This window comes from Buceros rhinoceros, unplaced genomic scaffold (genome assembly GCF_000710305.1).
Source record: "Buceros rhinoceros silvestris isolate BGI_N320 unplaced genomic scaffold, ASM71030v1 scaffold15297, whole genome shotgun sequence".
NCBI lineage: Eukaryota > Metazoa > Chordata > Aves > Bucerotiformes > Bucerotidae > Buceros > Buceros rhinoceros.
In genome coordinates this window covers 47,651-61,494 of record NW_010420585.1, presented here as the reverse complement: position 1 = coordinate 61,494, position 13,844 = coordinate 47,651, and the positions used below count along the sequence as shown (strand labels likewise).

The window sequence follows — 13,844 nt, the reverse complement described above, 5'->3', positions numbered from 1 at the left end:
CAGAGGTCTGCAAAGCACTGTGACATTTAAATAGTAATATAGTTTATTGTAATAACAACCTAAAAGTATTTCCAGGGTGCAAGCTGGTTTGTAAATGCTCTTTTTTCTTCTGCTTGGAAAAGCAGTAAGCTTCTAGTTGGTGCGTTAAGACTTCAGTAAGGCACTTAAGCACGCGTTTGAAATGAAGTATGTGCATTAGTGCTTTTCTGAATATGCAAAGCTATTAATTAAGGCTTGCGGCAAGACTGTTTTATTGTCTGAAGTGTGAATAGAATATGTTGGGGGGAACCCTGCTTTTCAAAGACGTACGGATCCTGTTGGTAAAATTTAAGAAATAAACCCCTTGCAGACCTTCCACCTCCGAGTCCCCCTCTTCCCTTGCTACGCATTACGCTGAAGTAGGTTTTGATCGATATGGTTAGTGCAGGGAGTGCATGTAATAGTGCTAATGAGCCATTTCTTTGTAACGACCAGGCTCTCCAGCCCTGCCCAGCAACATGGTATATTTTGGAAGCTCTCAGGATGACGAGGATGAAGAAGAGGAGGAGGAGGAGACAGAGGACGCAAAAACAACCACAAACAATGCTTCATCATCATGCCAGTCAACCCCCCGGAAAGGAAAAACGCATAAACATGTACCAAACGGGCAAGGTAGGTCCAAAATAGCACTGTTCTGCTGTGTGCCCGGTAAAGAAGTTGACGAGCTGAATGTGCTTAATCCTTCTGGGTCCGAGTGAAAAAGAATACAGGCCATAATGGGAAAATGCAGTGAGGTGTCAGGTTAGTGTCTTCAGCTTTAACTTTTCTCCTGAAGACCTGAACTCTGTTCATGGCAGAACTGTAACTTCAGGGCTGGAATTATATATATATATATACACACACACACACACACACATGCGTGTACTGGAGAAACACACCCACATAGATGTACAGACACTGTCCCTCTTCCTCTGGCTTCTTTGAGACTGATGTTTAATCTAGAATTACTGTATTTTATCAAAGGTAAATAGAAACATAAATGTTACCAAAATGTGTGGCAGGGGCAACACTTCTTAATTTCCTTGTTAGGTACACTGAAGCTGTTTTTCATGACTGCATTTCTTACGGCACACCCAGGCTCAAAAACTCTCTTTTTGTGAACCATTTGTGAAGAAGCACGTTACACTTAATAGCATTTCAACTGTCAGCTCTGAGCGGGAACTTTAGTGCTGTAAAAGCCATGGATCAAAACTGGGCACTTTGGGTTGATTTCTGAATAACACCCCCAAAATAACGGGTACAAACCTCTACATATGGAAAATGAGATTGCACATAATAGAACCGCTGCCTTGGAGTTTAAAACGTGATCCATCACTACAAAAGGAGCTGATCGTGTTCCTTGTGAATGTCCCAGATGGCAGCCACTTTGAAATTACCTCAAACCCAGAGACACCTGAAATCTTAATTGGGGGTAAGTAAAGGCAGACGTAATGAACCATCTAATGGCTTCATAATCTTTATCAATATAGATCAGAGGGAGCATAAATGAAGCTGCTGCTTCAATAGATCTGCAAAAGACCTTTATAAAGAACATAGGAGACAATGTGAGATGTTTTGACAAAGGTGATGAAACAGGAATTCCCAGAGAAGGCAGCTGCTGCTTCTTCATCATTGTCATTTCTTTTTTTCTTCTTCTTTTTTCCTTTTTAATTAAAATTTCCTTACTCAGAGGTATTCCCATTTTTCAGTGTCTCTTATTTTGGTTGACAGCCAATAGTATTTTTGTTTCCTGCGAATAAAGCAGGTTCTGGTTCATGTGTGTCTGTTTTAAATGAGACCACACAAAGGCAGACCAGGGACGGGTGCTGCAAATGAACTTAATCTAGCGTGAGAGTCTATTTTTAATGAATTAAAGTCTTTTGTTTTTAATATACAATGTGTAGTCAAGCACTTCAGACCTGAAAATGCTAAGCATTTGCTATGACATAAAACAACAAAGGTTCAGAGCTTGATTAATGTCATTAGATGGTGTCAAGTGATTGCTTTCTGCTAAGTGAAGGCCAGAACAACTTTCCTGGACGAAGTCATTTGTCACTATCCTCTTCTGACGCCAGTATGGGGTGTTATTAGGGTTGCACACCAACCTATTTGTTATAACTGAGCCTCCTGAGCCCCTTTTTAGCTAACTCGATCGAAAACACCGAAGTATAAGAAGCACATACTACACACGGCGTAGCTTGCTGCACACGTTGAAGTAATTAGCTCTGCTGACTGGGTAGAAGGGAGGACCCTGGGAACTCCCGGTGGGTCAGCCTCACCTCTGGCTGCCTGGGAGGATCGTGGAACAGATCCCCACAGAAGCTATGCTAAGGCACACGGGGAACGGGGAGGTGATTCAAGACCTGTCCTCTTGTGGCAGCATAAGGGGTGATGATTTGAAACTAGAAGAGGAAGATTCAGACTAGAGATAAAGAGGAAAATTTTTACACTTGAGGGTGGTGAAACACTGGCTCAAGTTGTCCAGGGAGGTGGTAGAAGCCCCATCCCTGGAAGCATTCCCGGTCAGGCTGGACCCTGGGGCTCTGAGCAACCTGCTCTGGTTGAGGCTGTCCCTGCTCCCTGCAGGGGGGTTGGACTGGGTGACCTTTGAAGGTCCCTTCAAACGTTATGATTCCGTAAGTTAGCAGCAGCAGAGGGTTTGGATTCGTTGGTGGTTCTGTGTGTCTCGGGTGGAAACTAGTATTAGTTCTGGGCAGGTTTCTCTCGTGTCATGGGGGATGTTCTGCATGTAACTCTTCCCATTACTGTTGTTTTCAGCGTGCTTAAAGTTCCAGTGAACGATTCTTACAAAGAGAGGATACTGTCTAAAGACTTCGGGGGTTTTGTTTGCAAGAGAACTGTTTGCTTGTAATGTAGAGTAAAGCTGAGTGGTTCTTCCTTGCTTATGGATTAAGGTATCATCTCACAGTACATGTCATAGATTAATTCAGATCAGAGGAGACCCCAGGACGTCTTCTGGTCTCATGTCTTCCTCAAAAGACTGTTGATAACTTTTCTGACAAAGTCAGAGATAAAATGGGCAGATGTTTGTGCTTTTACTGTATGCGTGTTTTGAGGAGGGGGAGATTTGAGAAGATACCTAAAACTTGACATGGGATTTTGGTTCTAAGCAGAGTGGTTTTAATTGAGTTAGGATTTATAGTGGGGTTAAAACAGCGAAAGGCCAGAAACCGATCACTTGGTCTCCATATAGCTGGGAAAACAGCCTTTTGAAGTCTGAAGAACCCAACATTTAGTTGGAATAGAGAAATCCCTCTTGCCCTTTCAGTCAAGGATTTCGTCTTTTTAAAGCACGCAGTTCCCTTTTAACTTCAGACTTTCCAAGCAAGTCTGCGGTGAATTTCAAACTGAACCTATGGAAAATGAGGGCTGATACGGTGCAGCATGTTGTAGCAGAGGTTTGGTGACTGTGTTGTAATTGCAGCTCTGTTACTGACCCTTTTGAGTGTGGGTGTAGGAACCCCATTAATTTTCAGGGTATAGATCCAGAACGCCCAGCTGCTCACATGGGAACGCTTATTTTCCAGTGTGCATTTTGTACGCATCTCAAATGACCATCGGTCTCTCTGAGACTATTACACGGCTTTGAACGCAAGGAATTTGGTGGAAGGAGCAGGCAGGAGCATTGGCTTAAACGATGTGGTTTTTTCTTCAGTGTAGCTGCGAGGTGTGAGGAGAAACTTTTCAACCACAGCCCGGATGACGGGGCATCTTGCCAACACGAGGAGGAGATGGAGAGATGCTGATCTATTAGAAAATTTACCTTATGCAAAGGGAGGAGGGCGTCAGTCATCAGCTGCTGCGGGGAAAGCAGGTTCTCCCCAAGGGAGATGCACTTGCTTCCCTGAGAGATGGGGAGGTACCGAGTCTAAATTACATCTCCCTGCTGCTTGGAGGAAATTCCAAGTTGTAGGCAAGAGGGTAGGCTTGGGTCTCCATTTCTTTAAAACCAATTCTTTGAATTCCTCGCAGCTAAATAAATCCTACTTTGATTTCATTCCGTGGCACAATGGGAGGGTTTTCTCTGCAGGCTCCTGAAGGAAAATGTTTGCAGGTGCCAAGTGCTGTGTTCGGCAGGCCGGGACCGGGAGATGCAGTTGGTGGGTTATTGGTCCCATGACAAGACCAAAAGAGGATAGGCGTTACTCTCTTGAAAGGGCTTGTGGGCTGGAAAAGGGCCTCGAGGAGGAGCAGCGCACACAGACGCAGTTGCGAAGACAACTTTGGAATTGCACGCAGCGAGGCCGTGCAATAATGGTTGATGTGATAAATGGTTGGCTGATTTCCTCAAGAAGGATGATGGCAGGATGAGGCTTTTCTCACACCAGCACAGCAGTTCAAAGGTGCAGAGAGGTCCATGTCCGAGCCAGCATACCTGGGAACGTCACTTCTGTCTTTGCCACCTGAGACAGACAATTAAGTTCTAATTTACACCTAGGAAAGCCATGTTATCCATCATTATTTGTAACCAGACTTCTTGGTGAGGGAGAGTCTTGTTTCCTTAGCTGGAGCAAAGCAGCTCCGGGGTGTCAGAAAACCTGCTGGGTCAGGAACGGTTACTGTGTTTTGTTAACACGGTCAGATAAAAACTGCTCTGCCTGCCTTTTGCCTGGAGTGAGAGGGGAGAAAATCGTATAGACGCCCATTTTCTTGGGTCTCAAATTTCAAAACAGATCTGGCAGTGGTGTGTCGTATGCGGCCATCGCTAGAAACACTGTCCCCTGCTGTCGCGCTGCCTTCCACGCCTACCAGACCCACGGAGGAACGTTTCACTTCTCAATTTGCAATGGATAATTTAGCGGAGTTATTTCCTTACATGTGTAGTAACAAAGATGATGCAGGAAGAGATCGCAGATAGGGGTGTTTTTTCCTTATTTCAGGATATAGTTCAGTGCAGCACTGGTGTATGGTGGGCTTACGTGGCCTTTCCTTTACGATGCTGCTGTTCGAGTGTGCTGTGAGAAAATTCTCGTTTATGGTTGCAATTCTTTATTGAGTTCTGGGTATAACTAAATGTGATGTTTGTGGGTGGGTAGGTAAGACAGCCTTAGGCTCATGCTTTTTTTTTTTTTTTGCGTGACATTAGTCTCAGAGAGGTACACATTTAGAAGAAAAATATTTTTTGCATCCAGCTAAAATGCAGAATGAGGAAATTTCAGGCAGAGTGCTACAATAGTTAATGGGTAGGCAATTATTGTGATGATTTACAGCCTTTTGTTGAAATACCATGGAACCAGTAATTGTTGCAATAAACATTTTTGCACATTTAATTTTTCTGCAAAAATATGTAACATGAAAATTACCCGTTTTGCAGTAATTTACATATTTAAATATGCAGATCAAGCACAACACATTTGGGGATTTGCGGGTTTTCAGTAGCTCGATGTATGACCTGTGGAGAAGAATAGGGGAGCTGGAAGTTGCTCAAAAAAATTGAATTGTTATCCTGGTGAGAGACTCGTGGTAACAGATAGACACTTCGTGCACGGACTTGCTGCTCAGCGCCTGACCCTCTTGATGTTGTTTGTGTCGTCGTGGTTAGGTGAGAGTAATGAATTTGTGCTAAGACGAGACACTTGGTATTGGATTTTTGCAAACGGTGGCGTGGTGTCTCATACCAATAACGCTCCTCTCGGCGGCCCAATATATTCCTGAGCCGTGTTATCGATAGCGTCAATAAGAAATTCAGCGTTACCTGCCACGGTTCTCCCGTCTGACTTCTGTTGGCAGGCAGCTACGGAAATTCTGTTGCAGAGTTGTCCACTAACAAATGGTGTAGTGCTGGTTTCGGGCTGGAGGGCTGTGGAAGCAGCCGTACCACACGTTTTCAGATGGCGTTGTGGTGTCCTTTTCTCCTGAGGCGTGCCTTGGCCGCTGACCCTGAGTAGGGAGATCGTGGTGGGGGGCTCCAGAAGACAGCCCCTCTCTCTGGAAATGGTTTGTAGAAGTCTGGACATACCCAACGCTTAAGGGAAACAATTGGCAGTATTAAAATACTCTGTTTTATGGAAGGAGATCATTGTTTTGGTTCCTCCGGGAGGGGAAAAGAATTATTGCCTGGGTCCTTTAAGGCAGTCTGAGAGCCACATAAATGTTTTCACAGTGACTTAAAACTGAATTAAAGCCAGAGCAAGAATGTTTTTCTACAGTAACGGATACTTAATGCCAGAAAGTTGATTAATATTACATCTCTTCCCAAATATGATCTATGTAACAACATGAGGTTTGCATTGGAATAGCTGGCTCGGGTTCACAATGTTGGCAAGGCTCCCTTTTCTCCTTCTAAAAACAAAACTTCTCCCTTTCACTCTTATCTTCCCTCTTTGTTTTGGATGGTTTTATGAATGCGCAGTCACTCGCTTTACACAGCACGAGCTCTGCAACATGGAGGGGGTGTGTACACGTACGGTCCGTGCCTTCACTTTCCAGAGACTGGTGTAAAGCAAGAGGGTTCATACATCCGCGCTCCGCTGTCCCTGCGGCGGAGATCCCTGTTGTCCCAGGTATGAAGGAATCTGGTGCAGGAATAATCTCCAGCAGGGCTCGGGAGAGAAAGCTTTGCCCACGGAGTCAGCCGTCGACTGAATCCAGTCTGGTAATTCTGCCACTTACACAGCAACAGCCTGATTATTGGACGTATTATAAATTGGCTTCTGAATGGCTGGCTGCATGTATCCTGTAAAATATTTGCATGCGAATTAATTTGTAGAAATACTTCAGAAAATCGCTGAAAACACAGAAAATGTTCATCGCTTACTACTGTGTCAGTTCCTGTAGAAAGTGCTGCTTTATCACAGTTTCAAATGAGACACCCCGAAGTCCCTGTTTGGGATCCTGGGTGAGTACTGGCGCCCGGGGTCCGGTTCCCCCAGCGCAGAGAGCGCGGTGGTGTATCCGTGGGGATCATGCCTGCCGTAAGGTTTTGCTTTGCTGCCGTGAAGTGTATCAGGGGTTTAAAACCCCCAGCGCCTCCGAGTTTTAAATGGAGTGGTTCGGTTTCTTTGCGTTTGAGCATCGCTGCTAACCAGAAGACCCACAAGTATTCCACTCTGGGACGCTTATTGTTTCAGCGCAGTAATAATAATTGCTCTGGAGGACATTTTGAGAAGGAGCGTGCCGATAGATACGGATAAAAGGATGTCCGCTTATTTGATGTGAAGCGTCTGACCACGAATAATTTACTTACACTTTTAATTATTTGTTAGTCGTGCTCTTACCTTTAACTAAAAGCTGTCGTGGACACACAGGGCTGGTTAAGGCAGCATCACATGCTCATAAGACAAGACTACAAAAGAATTCTGCTTTAATAGCGTGAGTTTCACCACCCGTGTGGGTTGGGCTTCTTTTTCCATCTTTCTGGTTTCTCATGAAATTATTGCTTCAAGGGCAAAACCTTTGTTGATTTTTGTCTTTCACAAGGGAATAAAAATAACTAGGAGCAGAACATTGGATACTGAAGGTGTCAGGGTTTTCTCTAGGATGGGACATACCTATACCTGGGCTGAGCAAAGCGTAAGGTACATCTCTGCCTCTCCAGAGGCCTCAGAAATACTGCAGAGTTGGCATGAGAAGACACAAAAGAATTAGAAATCATTTTATTAATGATTAAATCAGATTTGGACTCAGTAATATTTACAGCAGAATTTGGGGAGGGTTATGGTTTTCCTTCCTTTGAGAACTGGGTGTTTCTGACTTACTCGCAGTTACTCTTCAACAGTGAGGTTTCTTGCAGAGCTTTTTGGTCTTTCCTGGCCATTTCATCTTTTCACCAAACTCTCTTACTAGCTCTTGGGGCCAGAATTCAGTCCTGTGTTGTGCTAAGTAATTAATTTATTGTCTAAATAACTTCTATATTGTTACTCAGTTGGGAGCAAAATCATGGTCCAGTGGATTTGGTTTTTTCACCCTTTAAAAGCTTGGCTTGTGATAGCGTTTTGTAATTACCCAGGTTAACATTTTGGTACTTGTTCACGTGATATGTTTGTGAATTTTGCAGAACTTTCTGCAGAAAGATTTTTATACCTTCCCAGCTGGGTATAACAATATTCTAGGTATTGCAAGAAACAAACACTTGTTTTTATAGAAAGTGTTACCAGCTACTGTTTAACCTGAGACAGCCAGGGCTGGTTTGCAGCTACGTCTCTCCCTTTCTATTGTGTATTCAGGCTTTCAGCTTTTTAAGCTTTTCCTGTGAGACTGAACATTTTTTCTCTCTCATTTCTCTCTTCCCCCCCTTCAAGAATCTTACAAATTAAGACAAAAGATAATTACTCAGAGGGTAAAACTGGCAGGATTCCCACGACACTTAAAATTAATGAGCTGTTGCATATAAAATATACCTTGTCTCATGTTTTCTGGTTTTTTTGTTTGGGTTTTTTTATCAGTTTTTATTTGTGAACCATGAAAGTGCGCAATTCAGCTTTTTGGCTTTGTTTTCTGTTTTAGTAATTTGGAGTTTATAAAGTGGCAACTGAATACAGAAAACGAATCTCTCTGGCTTAACTGAGCAGATCAGTAGGTACAGTTTGTTCCCTCCGAAGGAAAGTATCGCTCGCAGTGATGAAATACATATTAACGAAGCTGCCATCGGTTGTTTGTGTGATGTCATGTTAGAAATAACTAGTCGTGCTTTGTGCTTCTGCAGCACCTTCCATCTGATGTGAGAACTCCTCACAGAGGAGGATAAATGTGTTGTCGTGAACTCCCCGAGCCGGGTTGGCAATTATTATCAGCTCCATCACTGGAAATGAGACATGGAGGTTAGGCGGCTTTCGCTGAAATCGCTGAGAAATCCTTGGCTGGCTAGGGCAGCGCTCGATGCTCCCGCGCTCGGGAGTGACGGAGCCACGGGGGAATTGGTGGCGACTCCTTTGCCGACAGCCTCTCTCTCGTGCTCACTCGGTTTGTGCAAAAGGGAAGGAAGAGAGGAGGAAGAGCTATTGCAATTTTTAATTTTTTATGTTATCTGCTTCAATGCTTCCAACCAATTGGATATGATGAGTGACCCGAGTATCAAATTTGTCAATAGCTTGCAGGAGTTTGGGCTTTTGGAGGTGAGGTGGGAAGGGAGATAGCTGATTGGGAAGGTTTGGGCGTAGGTGTCTACTCAAAAGCAGCTTAGATGCTCCTCTTCTGTCCAGCAGGCTTGTTGTTGTTTGTTACTGCTGCTTCTCCTCTAATGCTACAGGGCATCTGCAGAGACAGCAAAGCTTCCCAGTTTCGATAGAAAGGTGTGTGTCATGGGTACGAGCGTGTTTAGTGACAAAAGGCAGCTTTCGTTTCACAAGAAAACAGTAATAATTCATTTAGTTAATACTCCCGAATGGATGGTGTGTGCCGTGCGTAGTAAATACGATTTTTAGATACTTGTGCTATTAAGTGTTTATGACTTTTCTTATTTACATCCTTTCCTAGACCAAGGCAAAAAAGGTGAAAACTGAGAGCAGAGAAGGCAGGAGGGCACTGGCCATTGGGGGTGTTGGACCACAAGCCCCCCAGACCTCTTTGCTGAAGAGGGGGCAGCACTGACATAAATTCGCCACGTCTTTGATTAACTAGCAGAGAAATGTGAGGTGTTTGGGTTTTTTTAACCTCAGCTTTTTGCATTCCCTGACAACAAAGGAGCAGTGACTATTCTTAAATTCAGCAGAGGGACAGGAACCAAACTTGCTGAGAGAGACTCGTATACGCGTGCAGAACGTTCATTGTACAAAAAATACGGTTTGTGGTCTGTGCTTTCTTAGCCCTTCACTGCAGCAGAAGGGTATGGCCCTCAGCAGAGCTCCCAGCATTTCTTTATGTGACACGTTCCAAAACACTTCTGGAATTTCCCCCAGAAGTACCTTTTTCTGTTTGCAGCTCCCCTGTCAGTTTGGTTCCAAAATCCAAACCCAAACCTCCTGTCAGCTTGGTACAGCAGTTTGGATATTGATGAAAACAAAATCTACTGTTTCATAAAACGTTTCCGTTCTTTTTATGTTAATGTAAAACTAAATCCTGTTTCTGTTTAGGTTGTGTTTAGAGTTCCCTCACTGCAACAGCAAAAAGTTAATTAAAACTGTCATAAATAAAAATCAAACCGATAAGTCTAAATTTAGGTCAACCAAAACAGTAATATATCTTGTGTGTTTTAATTTGGATATTGAAGATAATGTGTGTTAACAAGCAAAGGAAATACTGCTGTAAATCTGTTCATATAAAGAAATATGCAAATTAATGCTTCTATTTCTGCACTGATTTTACTTTAGATATAAGACGACACTCACTAAATATCCAGCACTGACAGCAGAGGAACTTGGGTTGTTTCGAAGGAAGAGTTTGGTCTTGTATGTTTTGTCTATTTTTCACTTAATAGTCTGATTTTTCTCTCTTCTCAGTTTTCAATGGGTCCAGCAAATCATCGAAGGAGAAGGAACCTGCTCAGAAACACAAAAGCAAAGAGGCCACACCGGGGAAGGAGAAGAACAGCGAACATAAGGCCGAGAGCCGAAAAGACCAGGCTGCTGCTAATCACCATCCTACTACGAACACTGGCTCCTCTACGAAAGGGCTCCCCGCTAGCAACCACCACACTCTTCATAGATCGGCTCAGGACTTAAGGAAACAGGTAATGAATTGTACTCTGCTGTGGACACATGGGAGCCGCAGACTTCTAAGGTGCTAGCGCCGTTTTCCACTGGCAGAGGGCGAACATGGCAGTCCTTAAAAGCATGCTCTGGAGACAGCAAGGAATTAATTTTCAGTGAAAGAGAGAGAAAGAGGGGAAAAAAGAAAAGCGATACCAGCACGTTTACAGCCTTGTCTTTACGTTATTCCGTGTACACAGACAAGCGAGTAAAGTTCCCCTGGCTGTTTATTAAACCTTTCCGACTGGCACTCCTGTTGGCCTCTCTGCTGACAGTGCCAAGGCTGGCAGCACGTGGAAAAACCATCTCCTTTTGTGTGCGGCTGATCTGTTCGGGTTATCTCAGAGGCTCACTGGCGTTGTAAGAGGAGCTGACCTGACACCCAGGAGTCTTGTGTTGCTTGTGGGCAACACAGATCTCGGAGTCCGGGAAAAATGTTTTTGCCGGATGCGTAAAGAAGGTGCTCCAGGATACTGCTGCCTCCTCAGTGGATGTACCAGGTGGGGAGAAAATCAGAGTTTCATGTTACCTGGTTGAAAACTAGCAAAAAAATTCAGCAAGAGGTTTGTCTCAGCCTGGCTTGTGTTTGGGTGTTGAAGTTTAGCAGACCAGTCTTTTGGTGCTTGCGACGGGCGTTTGGGCAGGATGCATCTCCATCTATTCTGGATGATTGGATCAAAGGGCTCTTGAAAAAGCAACTGTCAAACGAGTTTTTATAAAAGATGTTCAAAATCCCCAGGTCAGTGTCCTTATTCAGCCTGGGATGGGGTCGGCAGGGTACCTGTGCTAGGACGATGCAGTACAGAAAACTGGCTGCCCTTAGGCCTTTTTTTTTTCCGTCGTGGTTAGTTCCTAACAGGTCAGTTAGAGACAGTCCTTATTTCCTGGCATCTAAAGGCTTTTCTTCTAAGCAGGCTGCCCAGTAGAGCTGGAATTGCCATCTTGTAGGGCTGGCAAGGCCTTTAAATGGCACCTCTCAGCCATAGGCTTGGAAATTAAAAGCGGCAGAAAGAAAAGCGGTGGTGCGCTTGTTGAGGAAATCTTTCATGGCCCGTGCTTCAGTGGTGTTTAGCTTCTCCTGAAATGCCTCCGCTGGGTTTGAATTACCTTCAAAGTCAGATTTGAGATTCTGATGGCTTATCTGCAGTCTATTTCTCTGTACCCCGTAAGACTTCGGTTCTTCGTTCCCCCATGGCAATATTTGCTTACCTAGTCATCAGCTTGAGTGCCTGCCGCCTTCCGCGTGCTTTCACCTTTCCTTTTTGTGACTAGCAGCATCCTGTGGTCCTCGCTGTGACGTGCTCTGCCATGAGCGTCTGCCAAGACGTAAGGATGCGCTTCGTACTTCATTATTTTAACTCACTGGAACACTTGTGTGAAATGCTTTAAAGTTGTCTCTGAATGGTTAAAATTCTTGTGAAAGTCAGCCGCCGTCACTTGTGCAGGTAGTTCTCAGAAGGGAAAAGACAAGCGTAGAAGGGTTTTGTCCACGACCCAAGTGGGTTTTCCTTTGTAGAGCGTTAGATGTTTTCAAACACGCTACGCAAAATGGAGAGAAATTGTAGCGCGGCGCAGCACGAGCAGCAGTCACCCGCACGGGCACCTCGCAGAGTGTGCGTGGTCTGCAAGGGTCAGAAAACAAGGAGGCTGTGAGGCTCTAGGTTGAGCGGTTGTGTTTTCGTTTCGTTTTGGTTTTAAATGATCAGCATTAAAATTTTCTTCTGCAGCCCCCAGTAGCATAAGTACTTTCTTACCGGGTTTAATGAAAGTGTGGCTGTTACTGTTGAAGGTGGATTATGCATTTTGCCTGGTGGAAAGGCTTAGCTTTGTGCAAAGCCTTAGTCTTAGCAGTTTTGCGACATTGCTACATTTCCTGTCCTTGTCCTGGGTCTTCGTTGACTTTTTTCAGTATTTTCCAAAAGGAGAGAGTATTTTTCCCAGGGTGCCAGCCATGTGTTCCTCTTCCTTCCAGTATGTTGATGCTCCTTGTTCGTGGGCATTTACGTGGTTTATTTATGTGTGGTTTTGTTTTCTTCAGTAGTACAGAAAATAAAGGGAGGACACTAGGAATTACCCGAGACTTTCTTTTTTCCTCTCTTCCTTCTTTTCTTTCCTAGTGTTCCCTTGCACTTGTCACGTGTTCCGTCTCTCTTTCTTCCTCCCTTGCTGTCTTCCCAAATCCCCTGCTTCAAAGGGGTTGTGGGCGAAGGAAACGTAGTTCAATGGGGCCCTCTCTTGGCCTGACACGGTAATTTAGCTCTGCTTACTACAGCTATCAACACAAAAGTGTTTTTTATGAATGAATTCGAGATCAGTTGCATAACTTGAGTTTGTTTGGGACCAAGACTGTTGCAGACCTTGCTAATGTTGCTGTTATTGCTGTGCTTGTTGTCTAACAGGTGGTTGGTTGGCTTTATTTTCTGTCTGTCCTACCATCTTTTACTGCAAGGCACGTGTTCAGTAAAGTGGAGAAAAGAGTGATCTGAAGACAAATACATCAGCAAAACTGAGAAGATAGCTAAAAAGCAAAGATAAGGTTTTTGGTATCCCTAGTTTCACCTTTAGCTCAGGCTTTGAGTCTTGTAAGGCTAATGTCAATCACCTTGGTACTACAAGGTGATCTGCTCAGGGGACGAGAGAAGAGCTGTGGACGTTGTCTACCCCGACTTCAGTAAAGCCCTTGACAGTGTTTCCCCACGGCATTCTGCTGGAGAAACTGGCTGCTCGGGGCTTGGATGAGTGTAGTCTTTGCTTGGAATGACCCGTCTGGTGGACGAGGGAAGGGCTGTGGATGTTGTCTACCTCGATTTTAGTAAGGCCTTCGACACTGTCTCCCATAACATTCTCCTGCAGAAACTGGCTGCCTATGGCTTGGACGGGTGTATGCTTCGCTGGATCAAAAACTGGCTGGATGGCCGGGCCCAGAGAGTGGTGGAGAATGGAGTCAAATCCAGCTGGCAGCTGGTCACCAGTGGTGTCCCTGGGGTCAGTATTGGGGCCTGTCCTCTCTAACATGTTTATCAATGATCTGGATGAGGTGAGCCAGTTTACAGACATCAGGCTAGGCAGTCTAGCTTGATCTGCTTGAAAGGAGGGAGCCTCTGCAGAGGGATGTGGACAGGCTGGATCAATGGGACGAGGCCCGTGGTATGAGGTTCAACAAGGCCAAGTGCCGGGGCC

At 44.6% G+C, this 13,844-nt stretch overlaps 1 protein-coding gene across 1 annotated transcript in view; it reads left to right on the top strand.

Annotated features, from left to right (window-relative positions):
• The first annotated feature begins 454 nt into the window (after positions 1–454).
• Positions 455–13,844, top strand: part of JARID2 (jumonji, AT rich interactive domain 2) — a 45,995-nt gene continuing 32,605 nt past the window's right edge. Inside the window, exons 1-2 of the mRNA XM_010139362.1 lie at positions 455–651; positions 10,416–10,645. Of these exons, the coding sequence (XP_010137664.1) occupies positions 498–651; positions 10,416–10,645 (384 nt within the window). The 5' untranslated portion in view covers positions 455–497. The remainder of the gene's footprint in view (positions 652–10,415; positions 10,646–13,844) is intronic.